The sequence below is a fragment of the Chrysemys picta genome, chromosome 9, assembly GCF_011386835.1.
Source record: "Chrysemys picta bellii isolate R12L10 chromosome 9, ASM1138683v2, whole genome shotgun sequence".
Classification (NCBI taxonomy): domain Eukaryota; kingdom Metazoa; phylum Chordata; order Testudines; family Emydidae; genus Chrysemys; species Chrysemys picta.
Genome location: NC_088799.1, coordinates 8,674,421 through 8,697,464, shown reverse-complemented (window position 1 = coordinate 8,697,464; position 23,044 = coordinate 8,674,421). Strand labels below are relative to the sequence as shown.

The window sequence follows — 23,044 nt, the reverse complement described above, 5'->3', positions numbered from 1 at the left end:
ATATGGATAGAAAGAAGGCAAAGAGGCATTCATGTTTAAAGTTTTATTTGTGAAGCACCTTTGGTTGGTTTTCGTATCATGAAGTTCTGGGTTTTACAGCAGCCGCAGTATGTGGTCGCCTACTTTTCAGAGCAGATTATTGTGAGCTTTCGATCACTTTCATATATCGGGTTGAAATTCATTGGAGCTCAGGGATTTGAGCGCTCTCAGACGCTTATACTTAGCAGTGTGCTCTGGAAGTGGGTTATGCCACCAGCTAACCCACTTGCAGCTGGCTAACGTACCTTACCCTACACTTGGAAATGTCGTATTCTCCCAGGACACACAGGGTGTTTAGGACCTGGACCTACAGGGGGAGCAGGAATGGCTGGATCAACAACAGCCCCGACATCTCTTTTGACCACAGGAATTGCTTGTGTTAGACCAACAGGAGCTTCTGCAGAGCTGGACTCTGATGTAACATAGAGTGAGCCGTGGTGGAAATGCCTGAGGTCATGATGCTTGAAGCCTTGTACCACGGTGGGAAGTTGTCCTCCCAAGTGATCCTGAATCAGGTGACGGTGGGTCACTCCAGGCTGGAAAAGAAAGCCATCTGTCCTGTTTGTGTGCTCCGTGACTTGGAGTTTATCATAGATGGGTACTTTGGTTTTGTCTAGAGGTGGACCCAGAAGCAAAGCCCCAGATCCAAAATATCCCTGAACTTTGGAAAAGGTTGGCTCCAGATTCGAACGCAAAGACAGGACCTGCTATTGCACATTCTTTAATAATCAGTAGCTCTGTGGGGTCTACTTGCAGTTGCACCAGAATAAATCCTGAGCAATTCCTATGAAGTCAGTGAAATACTCAGATCCAGATGCTGCCCTAACTTGCACGTTACTTCCCCCGCCCCCCTAAAACTTCCTCCATTGCTACCACTGGTACAGCTCTACTGCTGGTATCAATGATGGGGACGCTAGGCCAGAGACCAGCATTTTGACCGCCATGTCGTCTAACCCTGCTCAGAGCAACATGGTGGCTAAAACACAAGCACATGCCTGAGCCCCAGTCTACAGGGGCACTCTTGCTATGGCTATCACCAGTGGAGCTGCACCTGTTTTAGCAGTGATGGTACATTTCAAGCAAAATGTCTAAATGTAGATTTAATTCAACCAAATCTAGGGACTGTTACCAAAAGTGCCCCAGCTGATCTCATCTCCTGAGCGGGTTCCAAGTAGCAGTGTCAATTTCATGGCCCTTTTAATGTCAAATATGGTTTACTGCTAGACAGCCCTCAACCCTAGTTGAACACAGTTTGTCCACTGGTATGGACAGGACCAAAGAGTGTGTGATAGACACCTGTTAGAATGAGGGACTGACATGCTTTGTGACAATGGATCCTGAGCACAGGTTGGCCTCGTTTGCACATAATTATAATCATATTCAATCATGGTTAAGGGGACCAAAGTGGGACTATGTTTGATGTCAGGTGACAAACGTGGCTCAATTTCCAGCATAGAACACCTTAAGGCAACTGGGAAGGAACTCAGACCAAGCTTTACACATTAAAGTTAACCCCTTGCGTTGCACCTAGAAACTAGTGCAATCAATGGAGGAAGAGCTCGCTCCTGGACAGGTGCTACAAGGAGTTTTAAGATCGTGGAAATATTCTGAAAATAAAGACAATATTTAGAGTTCGTACCTGATGTTCGTAAATTGTGCAGAACACCGTGATGTTGTTTTTGGTGAGAACTTCTGCATTGCAGAAGCCAAATTGCTGTCAAAATTAGAAGACAATTAGTTAAAGAATCCATAGTTAGAAAGTGGAAGATAGTTGCATTACAATACCTAAGGGATAGTACAGTCTTCAAAAAACCCCTAACACCTAAACATTGTTTACAAATTTAAGCTGTAAAATGCTTCCTTTTGAGGCCAGTTCTGCTCCCATCGAAGTGAATGGCATAATTGCCTTTAAATGTACAATCAGGGTATGTCTACACTTACCTCCGGAGTGATCGATCCAGCGGGGGTCGATTTATCGCGTCTAGTGAAGACACGATAAATCGACCGCTGAGCGCTCCCCCGTCGACTCCGGTACTCCACCAGAGTGAGAAGCGTAGGCGGAGTCGACGGGGGAGCATCAGCAGTCGACCTACCACAGTGAATTCACAGCAGTAAGTAGCTCTACATATGTCGACTTCAGCTACGCTATTTTCGTCGCTGAAGTTGCGTAACTTAGACCGACTTAGCTCCGCCCCCCCAGTGTAGACCAGGCCTCAGTGAATATGTGTTAACTCCCTGTTAGCACTCTTCCAGTGTGGTGCCCAACTGTCCGTGTGTGCATGCAAGGAGGGTTACATGGACAGCCAGCTAAAAGACCCAAACTGTAAAACTGCAGTTAATTGCTATAGATGAGAAAGATGAAGAGCTGCGGACACACAGTAGTTGATGCTAAGGTGCTAGAGAGCTTAGGTATCAAACTAAAGTGCACTAACACCATGTAGTCTGAAGCACTTCAGGGTAGGGACCACAGGCGCCGACTTTCTTCTTTCCAGGTGGGTGCTCCACCCCTGCTGTGCCCCAAGGCCCTGCCCCAACTCCACCCCTTCCTGCAAGGCCCCAGCCTTGCTCCACCTCTTCCCTCCCATGCTCCACCCCCTCCCACGAGTGCGTCCTGCCCTTGCTCTGCCTCTTCCCTCCCCCCCGCTCCCTGCTTTCCCCCCAGCGCCTCCCAACCACCGCCAAGCAGCTGATCGGCGGGTGGCTGGTGGGTGCTGAGCACCCACTATTTTTTTTCTGTGGGTGCTCCAGCCCCGGAGCACCCCGGAGTCGGCACCTATGGTAGGGACTGTTCTTTTGTTGTGTGTTTGTACAGTGCCTTAGCACAACAGGGCTGGGTCTCTGGGTGCTAGTGCAGTACAGATAATAAAGGATAACATGCACCATGTTTAATAAAATGTTCTGTGCAAATGATTCCCCTGGCCTCACCCTTTTAAAACTGTCTCCACTAGAGTACATCAAAGTATAACTCCTGTATGATAAAGGGGGAAAAAGATTCGACGTGGTCTTGGAAATCATGTCATGGACAGGATAGGCCCTTTGCACCCTATATCCATGTAGCGTCTAATCCTTTACAGAATCAGGTCCAATATAAGATGGCTCATCTCAACCTCTGAGTTGGATTGATCAGGAGTAAAGTCTCAGCATACTTACAGCTAGGTCCTTAGCCAGCGGCTGACAGTCATCCACATGATCATGGGCATCTTTGGCTGAGCAGTTAGTGGCAACAACGGCAAACTCGACAGTGACAATGTCTGGGAAATGCTGATAAAACATTAATACCATTTAATTGTCTTTGCAGCATGAACTACAGAACTGCCAAGGAAATATAAAGGGGTGAATTTTCTAAGAGGTCCCTGTAGGTTTCAGCTCTCTGTCTCCCTCTGAAGTCTGCGGGAATCACATGGCTAGCTGCCACAGAACTCTTGGGAAAACAACACCATGTTTAGCGCAAGCCAAACTTGTTTGCAAACACAAGCAAATGAGCGTTGCATAATAACCACGGGAGGGATGTTCTGTTTTGTAATATAGCAAGAATCATAGTTTCAACAGTTACCTGAATTTGAGCTCGTCCAATTTCAAGGAGTTTAAAGTAGGCACCATCCTGTCCTCCGTTATACTGAGCGAGTGCAAGGTCAACCGCAGTTATCACCTGAGTGTCATTTAAAAGTGCGAATATTGGACAGTCGGGGCAGTTTTTAGTAATATCTTCAGCTGAGTCTGTAGATGAAACAAGACAGGTTATGTTTTGACAAGTTTATAGGTGATACTTGAACGCGTTGTAGATCTGTTCTGTGGGATACGGTATTATTTTTATATCCTGTTCCAAACTGTGCAGCTGGTGGTGTTGTGGTATGGGAAAGAATCACCAAATTCTGGCCTAGAGATGGCAACCTTTCACAGATGGGGGGTGGGGGGGTAGGGGGATGTGCTTTTGCATGCCAGCTCCTTAAGTCTTTATTAAAAAAATTTTCTCCTGATCTTCAGTAGCTCTCCAGGTTGTTATTCAGTTTTAATCCATCCTCACTCAGACAAACTACCAGTGACACCAATGAGAGTTTGTCTAAGTGAAAATGAGGGGGCTTCAGCATTTAGCCCATTGTTATTGCTGAAAGAATATGAGAGAAATTAAATGAGATTCTAAATTACTGGAATTCGGATTGTGTGGGTGTGTGTTTCTCCCTGACTAAAATTAGTGCTTCTCTTATGAAATTTGCCAGGGAGGGAGAATGAGTGGAGGGGGAAAAAGGTACTAGATACTGTCCATAACTACAGCTGTCCAATTCCATTGACTTCACTGGGGTTGCACAAGTCTACGTGAGAACATAATTTGGCCAAGAATGTCCTACGAAAGTGCTGTTCAGCTGGTGGGTTGCAACCCAGTAATGGGTCACTCTGGGGCAGCAGGTAGATGGTACACCTCTGGCTGAGAAAGCAACAAAATCTCTAGGTAACTAGAACCACCACAGGGACCCCAGGCGGTGGGAGCAAGGAGCAACTTGCTTTTCCACTCTACTACCCTTCCTGCTACTGCTGTTCTGGTTGCTGGTTCTGACCCTGCTCTGTTCCTTCTGGCTCAACACCCAGTTCAGAGCAGCTTCTTAGCTCTTCTCTCCCTCTCACAAAACACCCAGTTCTAATACAGGGGAGCAACACTGTCGGAGCTCCTTGGAGCAATGCTTCTCATCACTTCTGAAAATCAGGCCCAAGGTGTCTTAAGATGAACACCCCAAAATGGAGACACTTTTCAATGGCTCCTTTTGAAAATTTTGAGCTTAGAGAATACGCTGAACCTTGCAAAGTGCCGTGAAGGTCAACAAATGCAGGCAACGCCAGACTAACAAGGAAGCAAATTCCAGAGGCATGAGTGAGAATGCCATGCTGTCAGCCACTTCAAGCTCAAACTTGGGATCTGTTCCCGAGATTGCCCGAGCAGATCTCAACTCTCAGGATGAACATGAGTAAAGAGAGAGGGATAAATTAATAGCATAATGGCCTTGTCCACATATCCCATGACCAATTTGATCATAGGGTATGCAGTGTTGCTGTAGCCATGTCGGTCCCAGAATATTAAAGAGACAAGGTCGGGGAGGTAATATTTTTTATTGGACCAACTTCTGTTGGTGAGAGAGACAAGCTTTTGAGCTTACACAGGACCTGAAGAAGAGCTCTGTGTAAGCTTGAAACTCTCACCAACAGAAGTTGGTCCATTAAAGGATATTACCTCGTCCATAGAGCATCCGTTCAAGCTATCCTAGCAGTGCCCATCTCCTGAGGTAAGGAACCATTATCAGCCCCATTGTACAGATGTGGAACTGAGGTGCAGAGAGGGTTAGTGACTTGCCCAAGATCACACAGGAAGATAACAGGAGAACAGGGACTTGAATGTGGGTCTTTCACAGCCTAAGGCAGTGCCCCAACCACTGGGCCATCCTTACTTGCTAGTGGACCTACACCAGGGAAAAAAAGGACTTCTAAGATAGCCAGCCTTGGGAAGCCCATTAACTGGCATGTTCTTCAATCTCAGAATGTTTATACACCTCACTTTGCAACACGTTAGAAGCAGAAGAACTAGAGAACCATAAATACCCCCAGAGTTTATGATGATAATTTTCATGTTTCCCCATCACTACCCCCGAGCATAAACCCTGACAAAGAATAAAGACTTTACCTGGAGTTGAGTGACATTTGGTAGCTAATACGGAAAAGCTTCCATCCAACTTGAGCAATTTAACATCACAGTCACCTTCAACAACCTGGAGGTACAAAAGCAAAGGGTTACATCATTCACATAAGCCAACAGCTTCTCAGAAAGGAAGCAGGATTAGAAGGGGACAGATATTTTATTAGTGAGTGCAGGGAAATGAGGATTGGCATGGTGTTTTCCTGGCGAACCCAGTCTGATTGCTTGAGTGCCTGCCAAACCATTCCCAGGGTGTGTGGTTTATAAAAGGCAGAGGTAGACCCTGAGCTGCAAAATTTGGATCCAAATCCGGATGTCAAAATTCTTGGTAGTTAAGAGGGCTTCAGGACCAGGAGCTTAGTTCAAGTCTTTCTCTAATAAAAATGTTCCAAGAAAGCAAACAATTTCAACACACTTATTTGTAAACAAAGGCTTCCTGCAGAGCCGCCACTAATGCTCTCATAACCCTTTGCTAGTCAATGGTATGGTGGCAACGTAATGTGCTGACTGTGGAATCAGACCCAGCCCTGAACTGTGTTGCTTGGCCCATCACTAGAAACAACAAGCAAAATTCTGGCTCAGCCCTGGTCTACACTACGAGTTTAGGTCGACTTTAGCAGGGTTAAATCGAATTAAGCCTGGACACGTCCACACGACGAAGCCCTAAGATTCTGGCTCTGTTTTCCACTCAGCCCTCACTCAGGCAGAACTCCCATTGACTTGTATGAGTGTTTTGGCTCAGAAAGGTTTGGACCCAATGGTCATAAGAGGTGAAATTCACCCCTATGCAGAGGGTCACTTAAGATTCAATTAAGCCTAAGGACTTTAGCCTTGCCTGTACTTGGGATTTGCTCTGATTCCACCATGGGTGGCCAGCCACTGGTGTACCTGCACCAGTTCAAGCCCCAGGTGCAGCCAAGGAAAGCTGTGGTTTGCACTGGTGAAGCTTACCTTAGTATTACGCGAGGGTGAGCTCAACTGGTGCAAATCACAGTTTCCCTTGTCTACAACTTGGGATTTACTGATGGCTGAATCCTGAGTGCATACAAGCCTTAGAATGTGCACAGGCTGGGTATGTGGAAAGTTTCACCCAGATTGGATCGATATTTGATCAAAAGTACTCTAGTGCCCTTCCCTCCTGTTGAAAGGTGGCATAACAAGACCAGATGGAAATCCAGGAGATAATCAGGGGGTGAGGTGGGAGTGGAACTATAGGGGCTGAGGGAGGGTGAGAAGGTAGTCTCAGCGTGAAGGTGGTGATTGCTCATATTTGAATGGCTGGGAGAAAGAAAGGGCACCACGCTTTTAAGTGATGTTTGCATTGCGATCTTTGATGGTTCCCCACCGGGGTTGCAACACACTGAACTCTTTGGCCTGGAACAGGCTGTGGTTGAAACCATTCCAGAAACAACAGCAGCACCGACTCCCTGACCTGTGCAAACAGAGATCCTTTCCAGAGAACTATGTTATAGTTCAGCCATCTATTCTCCACCTCCCTCCACACCCCTAGACACTTCCACCGTTATAACATGGGGGGTAGGGGAGAGCCCTTCAGGGGAAGGGCACTAGAAACATTTTGGTCGCGTTCGCAGTTTTAACCATACGTGGATAGGGCCAGTCTGTGTTTTCTTAGGGTATCTCTGTACCGTAGCTGGGAGCCAGCCTCTCAGCGTGGCAACACAGACTCACGGTAGCAGGGCTTACGCTGGCACACTAAAAACAGAAGTGTGGATGTTCTGACTCAGGCTGCAGCTTGGCCCACGAAGCCTAGGGGGTCAGGTGGACTCGAAAGCCTGAGCCAGAACACCCACATTGCTACTTCTAGTGCACTAGCTTGAGCCCTGCTAGAGCGAGTCTGTCTAGCCAGGCTCCCTCCAGCTGCAGGATGGGTATATACCCTTGGAGACTGATGGAGAAAGAATGTAAGTGAGGAACTTAACAAAAGATAAACAGAATGGGCTCCCTGGATGGTTACAGTGCGCTACAAGGACATCAACTGCTTTTGCTGCTGACTTTGGGAAGTAAACTAGAGGTTTGCCCATTCATGCAGTAAAACAGCTAGTACTTGGGGGAGGGATAGCTCAGTGGTTTGAACATTGGCCTGCTAAACCCACGGTTGGGAGTTCAATCCTTGAGGGGGCCACTTAGGAATCTGGGGCAAAATCAGTACTTGGTCCTGCTAGTGAAGGCAGGGGGCTGGACTCAATGTCCCTTCCAGTTCTAGGAGATAGGATATCTCCATCAACTTAGCTTTCCCTCACTCTGTATCAATGTCATGGTGAGGTTATATGTAAATATCTTCCTTAAGGCTCCGATTTTGCACTAGCTCACTTAGGGCACTGGCCTCCTGTCTGATATGCATGGTAATGGTCAAATTTGTTAATCAGTTGTGTTTTTTTCTATGATGTGTGTGGATTTGCCATTGATTTTTCCTTTTGTTTGGAGGAAGGAGGGCAGCTCTCTAGGGCAGAAGAGCTGGCTTGTATTCCTGGCTCTGCACCGAGTTATTGTGGGATGTTCAGCAAGTCACTTTAATCTCTTTGTGCCTCAGTTTCCCATACCTGTAAAATGAGGATAATGTTAAGCTGTTTCACAAAAGTATTGGAAGGTTTAACTAATGAGTATTTGGGAAGTGCATCAATCTCCTTGAAAGGAAGCCATTAGAGAAAAATAAAATGCCAAATATTATTATTATCTATGCATGTCAGGAGAGCAGAATATCAGCTTTGAACTTTACGATATGAGCTTTACAAAGCTGATCTCAGAGGAGACTTTTGCCCTGGAAAAAGAGAAATATCCAGTGAAAGCTTGTCTTGCCCTGCTATAATCAACACATACAATTCACATTTACCCACAGAGCTAATGATAATTTCAGACACTTACATACTCTGTCAATGGCCTTACGGTACAATTTTCAACGGGCAGGGGGTTCACGATGTGGCATACAGTCTCTAATAAGTCAAGTTCAAGCTCAAATATCTCTCCAGTAGGCCTCTGGAAGGAAAAGAAGTTATTTTCACTAATTACTTCTGTAAACATCACCAGATTTCTCCCATTGAGCTAAATTCTAGTCCCTGTTGCTGATTTCAGTTGAATAATTCTAGGTTTTCACTAGGGTAGCTGAGATCAGGAACTGTCCCATAATGTTGAACTCTATAAAAAAGACGGGCCAGGTCTTTAGCTGGTGTAAATCCACATAGGTCCATAGACATCAGCGGAGCCATATTGATTTGCACCAGCTCAGAAATTGGCCCCAAGTGTCTAAAGTGACCAATCTGAATATAGTGGGTTGTAAGAAGAAGACACCAGAAACCAAACCCAGTTCTCCTGGGTCATTTAGTTTCCTACTGTCCGACAGTCCTTTAAAGGTGACATGCAGCTTTGCTGGCACAAAAACTACAGCTGAGTAATTCCATAGTGTTAGGCAAGGTACCTCACAAACTGCCTGCCAGGACAGGCTCAATCCTGCTGGCCTCACTTAGGCAAAAGAACGTATCATCAGCTGGTGAATACTGAGCTAGTTCCATTAATTTCAATGGCGATATGCTGAATTACAGCTGCTGAGCATTGGCTCAGACACCCCCATTGCCTTAGGACTGCAGGACCTGTTTCAGCTCCACCTACACTTTTTCAGCTCCAGCATTAGTCATCTGAGCACAAAACTAGAGGCCTCAGATACTCCTGAGTTCTAAGCTTGGCTCTGTCACTGATTCTGTCTGTGGCATTGGGGGTCATAGCTGGGGTCTGATTCTTTTCTCACGTATTCAAGTGTAAACCAAGAGTAATTCCCCTACAGCCAATGGAGTTATACTGGTGTAAAACGAGTATGAGTGCGAGGAGAATTAGGCCCTGCCGGCCCAGTGAATTATTGTGTGGCAAGCCAGGGTGTGAAGCTACAGGGCACCAGCTTGCTGCACAGTAACATCCCGGGTGGACACTGCTACAGTGATGTAAAAGGCCCGTCACATACATGAAAATTCAGGCCACAACTGCTTATTCTCAGTTTCCCCATCTGCACAGGAAGGTTACTAGGCCAAATTCAGACCTGGTGTAACACCATTAATGTCAGTGGAGCTACACTAGGAATAAATTTATCCAAACAGCATTTACATACCTCACAAGGGTAATCCTCACAATGTGGGTGCCCAGATTCACTGGTAGGCACATAAACGAGCATTTTATGTGTCTAAAGGCCAATCTGCCCTAACAAGGAGATCACATTTGTAAATTGGGCCCCTCACATTACTATATTAATATTGCTCAACACCTGTCTTGCTTTTTAAAAAGACACATTGCGTACTAAAGATAACGGGCCCGATTCTCATCTGGTGTAAATCCTGTACCTCCATTGATATCAATGAGGCCAGGCCGATTTACACCAGCGGAGGACCTCACATTTATCTCATCAATCATTTCTAAGCCTTTTGTGTCTGAAGCATTCAACTTCCCAGACAACCTCACTGCAATTTTTCCTTTTTTTCATGTAGCACTTACCCTGGGCAACACCTTGATCTTCTCAATGCTGTTCAGTGCATACTTGTATCCATGAAGATGATGGGTATTGATGTAGTCCAGAGCTACGGCAGCTGCTGCTTCAGACTCTGGGTCATCACAGTCAATGACCCGTGGATGCAGGGGATGAAAGGGACCCAGGGGTACAGCTTTGCAGCTTAGGAGCTGAACAAGCAATAGTAACGCTCCTAACCCCTTCATGGCACAATGAGAAAAGCGGCTCCCTTTCAGTATAACAGAGCTAGGAACAATGTTCTAATGCCAAGATGGAAGAAGCTAGAGGACAGTCTTGTTTATATAATATACCACAACAAAAATTTGCATACGTGCTGGATTAATATTTGTCCCAGTTCCAAGAAGCTACCGCAAACAATGAAAAAAGAAAAGTAAATATGTTAGAACATGAAACTTGCTGATTAATATTAGCCAAAGTAAATTTTATCAGGTAGGACATTGCAAAATCTGCAAAAAAGAAGATAGCATCAGCAAAATGTAAGACGGTTTTAGGAACTCTGTTTACCGTGAAGTGCAGCGCATGAGAAAAACAAGTCCTACTGCTGAGTTCTATTGCAGAATTCAGAAGTGTTGTAGATGAGCCCAATCCACCGAAATCCTGAGGTGTGAGGCTCATCTCACCCTGTTTAAATCAGGAGTAAGTCCAACAAGATCAGTGGAGTTAGCCTGGCATAAATGAAATCAAAATCAGTTCCATGGGGTCAAAATCAGTGATGAACTAAATTATTATGTGAGTTTTGCCACTGACTTCAATGGCATTATCAGTGAGTACATAGGTTCCTAACTCTATGGATTACAATACATTCGGATTTCAGCTTTCTGAGTGGCAGCCGTGTTAGTCTGTATCAGCAAAACCAACGAGGAGTCCTTGTGGCACCTTAGAGACTAACACATTTATTTGGGCAAAAGCTTATGCCCAAATCACTTTGTTAGTCTCTAAGATGCCACAAGGACTCCTCGTTTATTCAGATTTCAGTTATCCTGGGGTAAAACTGGAATGACTTCAGTACTGTTACTCTAAATTTACTCTGATGTAAATGAAAGCAGAATTTGATCCCAAGTCAGTGCAACCAACTGCCTTCAGTGGAAATGTTATTGGAATAAGGAATACAGACTTGAGGATTTGGCCCATGGAGTAAGACGTGTTCCCCTTTCCTGTGTGCTAACAAGCCAAGGGCAAAATCCTGTAACCATTACTCACATCTACAGTCACATTTAAATTAGTGGGACTAAACACATAAGGATGGCAGGATCAAGTCCCAAGATATACAAGACAAACAAAAACATGACGCTATCAACAGTGTAGGAAGAGGCCCAGATAATATAGTAATGGGGCAGAATAATAAACTAGACCAGGGTTTGGCAACCTTTGGCCCGCGGCCTGTCAGGGTAAGCCCCTGGCGGGCCGGGCTAGTTTGTTTACCAGCAGCATCCGCAGGTTCGGCCGATCGCAGCTCCCACTGGCCACGGTTCACCGTTCCTGGCCAATGGGGGCTGTGGGAAGCGGCGGCCAGCACGTCCATCAGCCCGCGCCACTTCCCGCAGCCCCCACTGGCCTGGATCGGCTGACTGGATGTTTTTTTTTAAAAATTGACTTTTTTTTTTCAAAAACAGTATGCTTTAGTTCAAATGGAATTATTTTGAGGAAGTTCTATGTCCTGTTTTATGAGGTCAGACTAGGTTATCACAATGGTCCCTTCTTGCCTTGGAATCTATGAATCTTGTGAATTAACCTTGCCATATCTGTTAATCTGTCATAGTCTGTGGTGCCAACAGGAGGAATTTAAACAACTCCCTCCTTGCATACAGAATGCAACTCATCCCACATTTTGCAATCCACATTGCCCCATCTGTACAGTAATGTACCCAACTTAATAAAACAAACTTTGAGACAGAGCGCAAACATATTCCCATAACAACTAATATGCAGTCAAATGGGAAAATATTTGAGTCCAGGAGGATTACAGCGTGTGGGTGGTATTGCACAGAGCATTGGTCCCAGCCAGTCTCTTGAAGGTTACCTTTCAGGTATTGGTTTTGACCTATACACCCTTTAATGGCTTGAGATCTATCTGCATGAGACATATCTCTTTCTACCATTTGATACTGCCACAGTGGAGATCAGTGGAGGTGTTTGAGTGACAAGGCCCCTTCTTCATGGCTTCTTCCCTTCTCCATGAGGGCCCTTTGGACTTGGAATTTCAGTCCCCACCTTGGTCTGAATAGCTTGAATCTGCTGGCCTTTCCTGCATGTTGTAAAGCCGATATATTTGGGCAGGCATTTGGGGGAGGCCTGAGGTTTGTTGGGGCTGGATAGGGATGGGGAATTTTTATGGGGAGACCAGCATTTGTAGAAACTAAGGGGGGCAACATTTGGGGGCAGCTTGTTTTTGTGCAAAGAAAGGCCCCAGCAGTAGCTACTGCTGTTGTTGTCCTGGTTTGATTGTATTTTAGCTATTCTGTTGGGCACCAAGAACCTGGGACAGACCTTCCTTTTGATGTTCACAGGTTGAAACTGAAATGGATAAAAAAAACAAATAGTTCACACAGCAAAATAAGATGATTCTAAACACCCTTTGAAACAGCTGTTGTGTCTGAAGTGCTAGATAGTCTTGTGGTTGAGGCAGTGCACCGGGGCTCAGTAGATCTGACTTCAGTTCCTGCTTTTGCTCCAGACTTCTGTTTGAGCTTGGCTAAGTCACTTGGGGCAGATTTGTCAAGGTATTGAAATAGGTGGGAATTAGGCACTTGGTCTCTGTGTGTCGGTTCCTCTCTCAGGGGTGTTGCAAGGATAAAGTCAATAACGTTTGTGAAGTTGTCAGATATTATGCTGCCCATATAAGTAAAATATTATCTCAGATATTATGGGCCCATATAAGTAAAATTATAAAGCCTCTACCACTCATATGGTGCTTTACATCTTCAATGCATTGTCCATTCTACAAGTCTTTTTTTTTTCTTTTCAAATTTCTAAAATGTCAATATAGGTGCTTGTCACAGGGTGGCTAGTCCTTTAAGGGGAGACGGGCCTCAGTCCCACCAGTGACAGCCAGCTCTCCTCTCCAAGCGGGGAAAATGTAGAAGGTCACATGGCTCTAGTGAGTCATATGACCCAGTAGAGTTCTGGGGTAGATAAGGGAGAGGCCCAGGGGAAGACTTTGGGTGAAGTAGAGGTGAAGGGTGAAGCAGGGAGGCTTGTGCAGCAGACCATGAGACACCAGGGAAGGCTGCTTGCTTGCTGCTTGGTGGGGTGACCGATGGCTGTGCCGTGGGTCTTTTATTGCACTGTCAACATACCCTTAGGTTTGAATCATTAGATGATGCTTCCTAGCTCAAGTATGGTAGCTTTTTATAAATCAGGCACACACAATAGTGTGTACACTCGAAAGAAGTTTAACAACAGAACATTAAGTGTTTAATCAACTACTTGGACCATCTCCTGCTCTACAGAACACTTCCAGTCCCTGCATTAGAGACTGCTTCTTCTTTACCAGATTCTGTTGGCCTTTTGTATCCGGCCAACAGCAGTTTTGTTTTAAACTGTGTGTGTATGTGGGGGGGGGGGGGTGTCCCAAGGGTCATCTTCCCATTTTTAGATCCAAGGGACTTGGGAGCTTTAAAAATAATACATAAAATAATTGTAGAATTTCATACATGTCCTTATGATTAGGTTTCAGAGTAGCAGCTGTGTTAGTCTGTATCCGCAAAAAGAAGAACAGGAGTACTTGTGGCACCTGAGAGAATTTGTTAGTCTCTAAGGTGCCACAAGTACTCCTGTTCTTCTTCTTATGATTAGGAGCCATTCTGTGGGAGGGGTGGTTTTTGTCTGGTTACATTAGGAAAGTATGCAGAGCGATTCAATTCCTGCTCTTATCCCACCCTCATCAGAATTATCCGAGTACCTTCCAGAAGGGCATTGAGCAACATGATTGGCACTCGTCCTGTGTGATTCTCTTTTTGTTCCCAGTGAAAAAAATTATATGAGGTTGTCTGGTTTGGGTTTTTGATTTTGACTTTTTTCTTCCCATTTCCTCATTTTCTGTGGCATGTGTTGATTCTGCAGCCAGTAGCAATAACATATTTTCTGATGTGGGGGTTTCCAACCCCTCGTTGAATCTTGCCGCATGTTGTTCTGTCCTGATATGTAGGTCCTGTCCTTCTGGTTCCCTTACTATAAATGCAACCTTTCCAATCTTGTCATTGAGGCATACGTTGCCAGGCAAGCGATGCCACGTTGCAGAGCAACCATCACCTCGGCTATTGCATCAGCCCTGTAGGTATTTCAGGGTGCTATTAAGGTCTTGCTTGTCCAACTCGAAGGACAGAGGGCAAGCGCCATCCATAATGGGATGAGTGGCAATTATGGCAGCAGACACACATGTCTAGCTACTGTGGCTGAAATCAGTCTTTAGGCTGATCATCGACTGTCCTTATTCTACAGTTGGGGTTTCCAGCCTTCATGGTTGCCAATACTGACAGTTGCCCACCATCCCAGCATCTAGTACAGTAACATGCAACGTGACTTTAAAAGGGATGGCAGAGCGAATCCAGCGAATCTTCAGATTACACAAACAAGCCCTCCAAACTAATCGTGCTTACCAGCTAAGCAAACAAACACCCACGGATGAAACTGCACTCTTCCCCTCCCACTGAACAACACAGCAGCCCAAGAAAATGCAAGAAAACCTACAAATGTGGAAAATCACACAACTTGTGACTCGGGGAATGGAAAAAACCTGGCTGCTGTGATGTCCCAAGAGACTTGCAGCTCCTTAAATTGAAACACCCTGTTTCAAGATATGGAAGGTTTCCAAAGTTCCACTCATCACAAGGCTTATTGATCATGCTGTCACTGCAGGACTATCCACAGATCACTGACTCATCTCCCCATTTGAAAGAGGAAGGTTAGTGTTCAGGACACTTGAAAATACAATGTTAGATTCTTCTACTTTAAGCAGTTTCAGGAGACTTAAATGTGCAATTTACATGGAGGCTGTCATGTCTTATGATGCAGTCCGTCTCTGACGGTGAATTCTACATGATAATCCTGGCCTTAGTGAGCCAAAGCCTGAAATGTACTACCAGTGTTAGGGAAACCTAGTACACTGTACTGAACCATACATCGTCAGCTAAGACTGGAAACCAAGTTCAACCCTGGTATGAGCAGATGTCATTCCCACTGAGGTCAATGGGAGGAGCAATACACTTTTATTGCTGGGCTGGATTTGACCCTTAGTTTATTAAGTGAAATAAATTACTCATAAGAATACGTAGTTGCTGCTTAGATACAATGGGCTCTTTTGCAAACTTCTCAATTTGCACATGCAGAGTTGCACATACAAATGGTAGGAGGTCCCATCCTGTTAAAGTCCGTGGTGACAGGATAGACCGCAATGCTGGTGGATGGCCACAGGGAGGATGGTGAAACTGGATTTTCTCTTTCCTGATTCCCACCCGAAAAAAGGCAACATCTTAGTCTGGGGAACCAGATGCAGAATATGATATACCCAAATGAAAACCCCAGTACAAGACTTACACAGTTCTCACAAGTGGGATTTTGGTTTAAAAGTACTACAGACAGAGTTAGTTTTTTAGGGGGAGGGGACAATGTGCAGAGTGGGTCCCACTCCTCTATCACACACGCGCTCTTTCTGCTGCCCTTCAGCCATGCGTCTGGAAAAACTAGGAATAAAAAAGAAAAAGAATAAAAGTTATAGGAACATTTTAGTTTCCTTGGGCAGGGATTGTTTTATCATCTAAAAAAATATTTAGGGTATGTTGGGGGTTAAAGAAAGTGAGTCTTTTCTGCTCAGTATAACTTTTAATTTTCATGTTGACTTTTTTGCTTAGTGAATTCACTAAGAGAATTCACATGCCAGATTTAAAGCTCTGACTCATGTTGCAGCAAAGTTGTTGGACGTGTTGCTTTCCATGAATTTATGAAGAGTCAGAATAACAGCAGACCTGGACTCCACGCTGTCTAGAGCAATAAACGTGAGGCACTCTGAACGGACACTGGTGACCTCCTCCTTAGTACCTACAGAAAAAGGAGACACAAGTGTTAGTAACGTTGGCTGATTTCAGGCACCATGCACTGTTGCATTTGTACAAAGAGAGGGGCATCACCTGCTTTTCGTTGGATAGGATTGGTAATTTGTTCAGTCTTGTCATATCTAGTAAGTGAGATCTGCACCCAGGAGCGACGCCAGGGTTTTTGCCACCCTAGGCGGCAGCGCTCCTCCACAGTAATCGGCGGCAGCTCCTCCTCTGAAGCTGCGTTCTCCGGTCTTCGGGGCACTTCGGCAGCGGGTCCCGGAGCAAGTGAAGGACCCGCCGCCGAATTTCCGCCAAAGACCCGGAGCGGAAGAAGCCCCTCACTGCCAAAATTCCGCAGAGGGCGGCGAAATGCCGCCCCCCACATCCAGCCACCCTAGGCGACCGCCTATGGTCGCCTAGTGGAAGTGTCGGCCCTGTCTGCATCAGAGTTCACACTGTTCAGACAGAAATGCAGAAACTGAGAGTGGTTAGGTTCTACCAACTAAAATGAGAGACAGTGTATGTGTAAATGAACATAACTGGCAATAGTAGGCCACTGCTTTTATGCGCACTGGCTTCTGAATAAGATGAGAGAAAATAAATCACCAGAACCACGTCTGTGAGGCTCATGGGCTTGGCAATAGGCATCTTAGCGACTTAGGCCTGGTCTATACTACCCGCCTGAATCGGCGGGTAGAAATCGACCTCTCGGGGATCGATTTATCGCGTCCCGTCGGGACGCGACAATCGATCCCCGAATCGGCGCTCTAACTCCACCAGCGGAGGTGGTAGTAAGCGCCGCCGACAAAAAGCGGCAGAAGTCGATTTTGCCGCCGTCCTCACAACGGGGTAAGTCGGCTGTAATACGTCGAATTCAGCTACGCTATTCACGTAGCTGAATTTGCGTATCTTAAACCGACTCCCCGCTGTAGTGTAGATGTACCCTTAGCCTATCCCTCCGAGCTCTCCTTTTGGATATCTGGCTGTCATCTTAAACTGAACAGTGCCCTAAAAGAGCTCCTTATCTTCCTACCCCACATTTCCATTCTTTGTCACGGCTGATGGTGCCACCCTCCTCTCTGCTCCACAGGCCTGTGACCATGGGGGGCCATATCTGATTCCTCATGTCCAAATTATGTCCAAATCCTGCTCCTCTTCTTCCAAAACATCTCTAAACCCTATATCTTCTCGCTCTATAACTAGAGCTATAACTCTTTTGTCCAGACCTCTGATCGCCTCTTGTTTTGTTTACTGCAACTTCCTCTTCTGGTCCCCCTGACACCCAGGTTGACCATCTCAAGTCCCTACCAACCACAGCCACCTAATCTCCTCTCCCTAGCCTGTCACTGTAACCACATCTTCCCTCTCTTTGAATGATTCCCCATTCCTCAAAAGCATTGATTCAAACTTCTGTCCTTACCTTCAAGGCCACAAATGACTCCACACCTCTGCACTCATCTGTTCTTGTCTCTGTCCACAATGCCCACTCTCCCCCACATACCTCCTCCTCTCCATCACTGATGCCTTCTCATACCACTTGTGTGGTTCTCTGACAAACATCCCTGTGCCTTCTACCACAACACACATGAGCATGCCGTTAAGGCCATTAGCCTGTCTGCATTCAGATGCCTTCTGAAGACCCGCCTCTAATCATGTTGCCTATGAGTATCTAATGGCATAGTTGTAGACTTGTGTAACTTGGAATAGTCTGCTTCTTGATTTATGAGACACTTGCCTAGGCTGTGCCCTTAAGGCAGTGGTCCCCAACGCAGTGCCCGCCGGGGCATCTATGTGTGCCCGCGTACTGGCCGGCGGACGAGCTTCCGCTGAAATGCAGCTGACAAGCAGCGTCATCCAGAGGCGATTTTCAGCAGCATTTCGGCGGCGCCGCCTCTGGATGACGCTGCTTGTCGGTGGCATTTCGGCAGCGATGCCTATTGACGTTGCCGCTTCTCAGCGGCATTTCGGCGGATGCTTGTCCGCCGGCCATGGTCCGTGGTGGCGCCAGACGAAAAAGGTTGGGGACCACTGCCTTAAGGGCATCTGTGTTTGTGCGACCAGGTGTTTCATGAGCACTTGTGTATGAATTAAGCTATTGGAGTGCAAAGCAGAGATGGGCAGTCTTACTCTAAATGAACTTCGAGTATGACACCAAGGCCTTATGCATCATTTTAACTTGCTTTGTAAAATAATGGAATATAAGCACTTACAGCATGCTTGGCACTGTACAAAATACAGAGGAATACATGGTCCCTGCCTGGAGCAGCAGACTTCTGTACCATGGTAGCGGGTATCAAAGGCCAGGGCAGGCTAAGCCTCCCCTGACCCAGGCTGTGGCCTTGCCCATGTTCCTCCCCAAGGCCCTGCCTTCCCTTCCCCTCTACCCTGAAGCTGGCGGGGACTCAGCTCCAGCCAGCAAGTTGGAGCTCGGGCCTGCCAGGGGCGGCCTGCGGCAACACTAGGCATCACCCTGGCAGCTCCATTTAGCACTGCTGACTGAGCCATTAAAAGTCCAGTTGGCGCGGGGCTGGCAGGCTCCCTACCTGGCCTGAGCAGCTCCGCAGAAGCGGCAACATGTCCCTCGGCTCCTAGGCAGAGGAATGGCCACAGGGCAGGGCCGTAGCAACAAAGAACGTGGCCCCCTCCGAACGGTGGCCCCCTCCGAACATATGTCCGGGCGGGGCCCCTTACAATGCAGAAACTGGAATGCGGTATTTATTTTGCCACTTTTAGGGGCCCCCTTCCTTGCATGGGGCCCCTTATAATGCAGAAACTGGAATGCGGTATTTATTTTGCCACTTTTAGGGGCCCCCTCCGGTCGGAGGGTACGGAGGGCGCTCGCTACGCCTCTGCCACAGGGGGCTCTGTGAGCTGCCCCCGCCCCGAGCACTGGCTCTAAAGCTTCCATTGGCCAGGAACGGCAGCCACCTGGCCGTGCCTCCACCTAGGAGCTGAGGGACATGTCACCGCTTGCGGGGAGGCGCCCGAGGTGAGTGCCGTCCAGAGTCCGCACCCTCAACCCCCTCTGCACCCCAACCTCCTGTCCTAGCTCGGAACACCCTCCTGCACTCTGAACCCCTCTGCTACAGCCTGGAGCCCCCTCCTGCACCCCAACCCCTCATCCCCAGCCTCATCCCAGAGTCTGCACCCCAGCCCAGAGCCTGTACCCCCTCCCCCACCCCAACCCCTTGCCTCAGCCCAGACCCTTCTCCTGCACCCCAAACCTCTCATCCCTGGCCCCACCCCAGAGTCCGCACCCCCAGGTGAAGCTCTCACCCCCTCATGCACCCCAACCCCCTGCCTCAGCCCAGTGAAAATGAGTGAGTGAGTGAGGGTGGTGGAGAGTGAGTGACAGAGGGAGTGAGGGCCTCAGAGAAGGGATGGGAAAGGGCAGAGGCGGGGCAGGGGGTGGGGCAAGGGTATTTGGATTTATGCAATTAGAAAGTTGGCCACCCTAGGTGACACTCGGCCCAGCCTGGGGGGTCGGGTGCTCGGGCCAGCCGGAGGTCAGGGTGGTTGGAGCAGCGCTGGAGGGGGCCGCTGGGGCCAGCCCAGCACTGGGAGGGGGCCAGCCGGCGTGGCTGGGGTGGGCAGGCTGGGCCTCCTCCAGCTGTGGGAGGGGGCAGCAGCATGGGGCTCCTCCTACTGCGGGGCGGGATGGCTCGGGACTCCTCTGGCTGGGGGGGGCGGGACTGGCAGGCTAGCCTCCCAAAAAGGGGAGATCACCCACCGCCCATGTTCTGTACAAAGGTAGTGGAGCCATACAGCAGGTGCTTTCATTGTCATCTTCACTTGTGACAGTCCAACAGTTAAAATGGTATTACCGGGGTGAGAACGGTCCTGTAATCCATACACAGGACTGGAAGCTGAGCTATCTAGGCTCTGGTCCTGAGGCTGCCACAGACTTTCTGTAAGGACTTGAGCCAGCCAGTTAACCTCTCTGTACCTCAGTTTCCCCATTTGCAAAAGGGCGTTAATAATATTTACCTACTATTCAAGGGGAGATGAGGCTCAGCTCATACATTTTTAAAGCCCTTTGAGATCCTAAGAAGAAATGTGCTAATATTGGTGTCAGGTATTTTTATTTGTAGTGTCATGTACCTCCCCTGGGGATAAGCTGCAGTTGTACCTGTGAATTACAGCTGGAATGTAAGTCTTGAAATGTATGATAGCATAGCAAGTCCCAAATACTTTCTATGAGAAAACAAGTCATTTTGTTCGCTTTGGCCCAATAAGAATATATTGGGTGTTACCATAGCTACCGTGACAAAGCAGCCCACAAACATTTTGTTTCATTGTGTGCAATAATGTAGTACACTTTAGTAGGAAGATGAGGGTGAAGACTTCCAGAGCAGCACAGGGGATTTAGCTGGACATCTTCGATTGACCTGCATTATCTCGCGTGGCATGTAAACATTATGTCCTCAGTGCCACAACTGGGTGTTCAATGTTGAAAAACAAAAAGTATCGTTAAAGCTAATTCTACAACACCGGGTCGCTAACACCACTTACCACAGAGCTTCAAAGAAAGGGGAGGAGGTGGTAGAGTAAAAGGCTATTCGCCAGCTATTGTCAATGTCCATCTTCTGGCTTCTAAGATTGCCTTCCTCGTTGTCCAGGATAGGAGAGGTGGGGCAGGCTGATGACCTCTAGATGAATAGATGAGTTACTTGGGCTTTGGAGATGTAAAGCACCACTCCATGGTGTTTGCATACAGAGGGCACGTGTGAAAGAGACAGATCTCCCCTATTCCCCACTCCCTAGTCAAAGGCAATCCTTAGCTAGGGCGGGGGGGCGGGATGGGAGGGGTGGAATTCCATTTACCCGGATTTCTGCATCCCCTCAGAAAGAAAGAAGCCAGCGCTGATACAGATTGTTATGAGTTCACTGCTGTGATCTACCACATCACATTCCTTCTCAGTGTAATTAAGCCAGGACTTGAACTCTCAAATGCCGGGGGCAGGGTGTTAATATACCTAGTGTCATTAGAGGCCATTTCAAATAATGCTGCTGCTGACAGATGGATGTTGTTGGTAGCTCATTAGACAACGCAATGACTGAGACATCACATTCCTTTCAACAAGAATAAACCGGGACCATTTGCCATTGTGCAGGAAGGGGGAGAAACATTTTTCTTTTTATGATTCCCTCCCCTCCTGCATCCTGTGTAGATTTCAGACCGCGCCAGCTATCAGGCCTGTCATCGTATGTGGCTTTGCTAACCTGAATAGTTCTGCCTCAACAATCAAGGATTAAAGCAAAATCCAAGCAACAGGTGTATTGTGTATAATATATGAAAGTATCTTACCATTTCGACCATCCCCACATGGTATATGGCTCCTGGTGCAATACTTGCTTTTTAGCACAGCCAGATCCACACAGTACACTTTTTCTGCCGTCCCCTGGAAAGGTAGGAAACAGACAGTAAACGTGATGGAAAATATTTTTAGGTTGTGCCCTCCTCAGGGCCTGTATCATCTGTGTTTAGACAGCACATTTTGGGTGTGACTGCAATCTAAATAATAAATCATCGTCATAATCCATCCTAAGCAGCTAGTGAATAGTGTACAACTTGTTAGCTCCAGTGTAAATCGAAGAGTCAAATTAGAGAGATGTCAAAAGTAAACAAAGAGCTGAAGAAGAGCTCTGTGTAAGCTCGAAAGTGTCTCTCTCACCAGCAAAAGTTGGTCCAATAAAAGATATTACCTCACCCTCCTTGCTTCTCTAAAAGTAAACCACGTAATAAGTAGCCTTATAATACTATGAGCAGCTGAGATGGAAGGTGATAAAATACAGGTAGGATCTGATGAGAAACCATCAAATGAGAAAAAGTCTCATTCAATTACATCATGTAATGGGAGACAGCTAAAAAGTGACATGTTTTAAAGTGCTTATATACCAATGCTAGAAGTAAATAATAAGATGGGTGAACTAGAGACACCTTAAATGACGGCTTCTTGGAGCAGCTAGTCCTGGAACCCACCAGAGGAGAGGCAATTCTTGATTTAGTTCTAAGTGGAGCACAGCATCTGGTCCAAGAGGTGAATATAGCTGGACCGCTTGGTAATAGTGACCATAATATAATTAAATTTAACATCCCTGTGGCAGGGAAAACACCACAGTGTCCCAACACTGTAGCATTTACTTTCAGAAAGGGGAACTTTCTGTAGAGTTAGTGTCTGTACCGTCTATTGAAGGTGCATGCCTGCTTCCGACTGGCGTAGGTTGCAGCTGCTGATCCCCTTTGAACCAAGGCCACACCTGGATTCTTGGGTAGCCTCTGCTACCTTTCACCATTTCTGTAGGGTGACCATACGTCCCGTTTTGACCGGGGCAGTCCTTATTTTTAGCCCTGTCCCGGCCATACCAACATTTCTGGCAAAAGCGGGCCTTTGTCCCGTTTGCAAAATGGGACAAAATGAGGAGGTTAGTTAAACACAAACATGAGGAGGTTAGTTAAACAGAAATTAAAAGGTACAGCACCAAAAGTAAAATCCCTGCAAGCTGCATGGAAACTTTTTAAAGACACTATAATAGAGGCTCAACTTAAATGTATACCCCAAATTAAAACACACAGTAAGAGAACCAAAAAAGTGCCACTGTGACTAAACAACAAAGTAAAAGAAGCAGTGAGAAGCCAAAAGGCTTCCTTTAAAAAGTTGAAGTTAAGCCCTAGTGAGGAAAATAGAAAGGAGCATAAACTCTGGCCACTGGATGATCCAGTCAGCAGCCGCCACTTTCTGGCCACCAAGCTCTGAAGGC

General features: G+C 46.8%; 1 protein-coding gene and 1 long non-coding RNA gene across 2 annotated transcripts; both read right to left on the bottom strand.

Moving 5' to 3' along the window:
* Window positions 1-28: 28 nt before the first annotated feature.
* AHSG (alpha 2-HS glycoprotein) lies at window positions 29-10,912 on the bottom strand. Its single transcript, XM_005286014.5, has 7 exons — window positions 10,214-10,912; window positions 8,603-8,713; window positions 5,708-5,792; window positions 3,593-3,756; window positions 3,190-3,300; window positions 1,679-1,753; window positions 29-575 (listed from the first exon to the last, which is right to left on the bottom strand). The coding sequence occupies exons 1-7, from the start codon at window positions 10,430-10,432 to the stop codon at window positions 291-293; spliced, it is 1,050 nt and encodes a 349-aa protein (XP_005286071.2). The 5' UTR covers window positions 10,433-10,912; the 3' UTR covers window positions 29-290.
* A 5,106-nt stretch (window positions 10,913-16,018) lies between these two features.
* LOC135973558 (uncharacterized) lies at window positions 16,019-22,675 on the bottom strand. The gene is made up of 4 exons (XR_010590463.1): window positions 22,468-22,675; window positions 21,591-21,684; window positions 20,795-20,931; window positions 16,019-16,283 (listed from the first exon to the last, which is right to left on the bottom strand). It is a non-coding gene; the product is annotated as an uncharacterized LOC135973558 (long non-coding RNA).
* Window positions 22,676-23,044: the final 369 nt, after the last annotated feature.

What these genes read in the sequence shown, in the direction of transcription:
- AHSG (XM_005286014.5), bottom strand. Translation starts at nt 10,432, where the DNA reads ATGAAGGGGTTAGGAGCGTTACTATTGCTTGTTCAGCTCCTAAGCTGC. An exon ending in TAAGGCCATTGACAGAGTAT is followed by an intron (nt 5,793 to 8,602) that starts GTAAGTGTCTGA and finishes TTGTACCTCCAG; the next exon opens with GTTGTTGAAGGTGACTGTGA. An exon ending in TTGGACGAGCTCAAATTCAG is followed by an intron (nt 3,301 to 3,592) that starts GTAACTGTTGAA and finishes ATGTTTTATCAG; the next exon opens with CATTTCCCAGACATTGTCAC.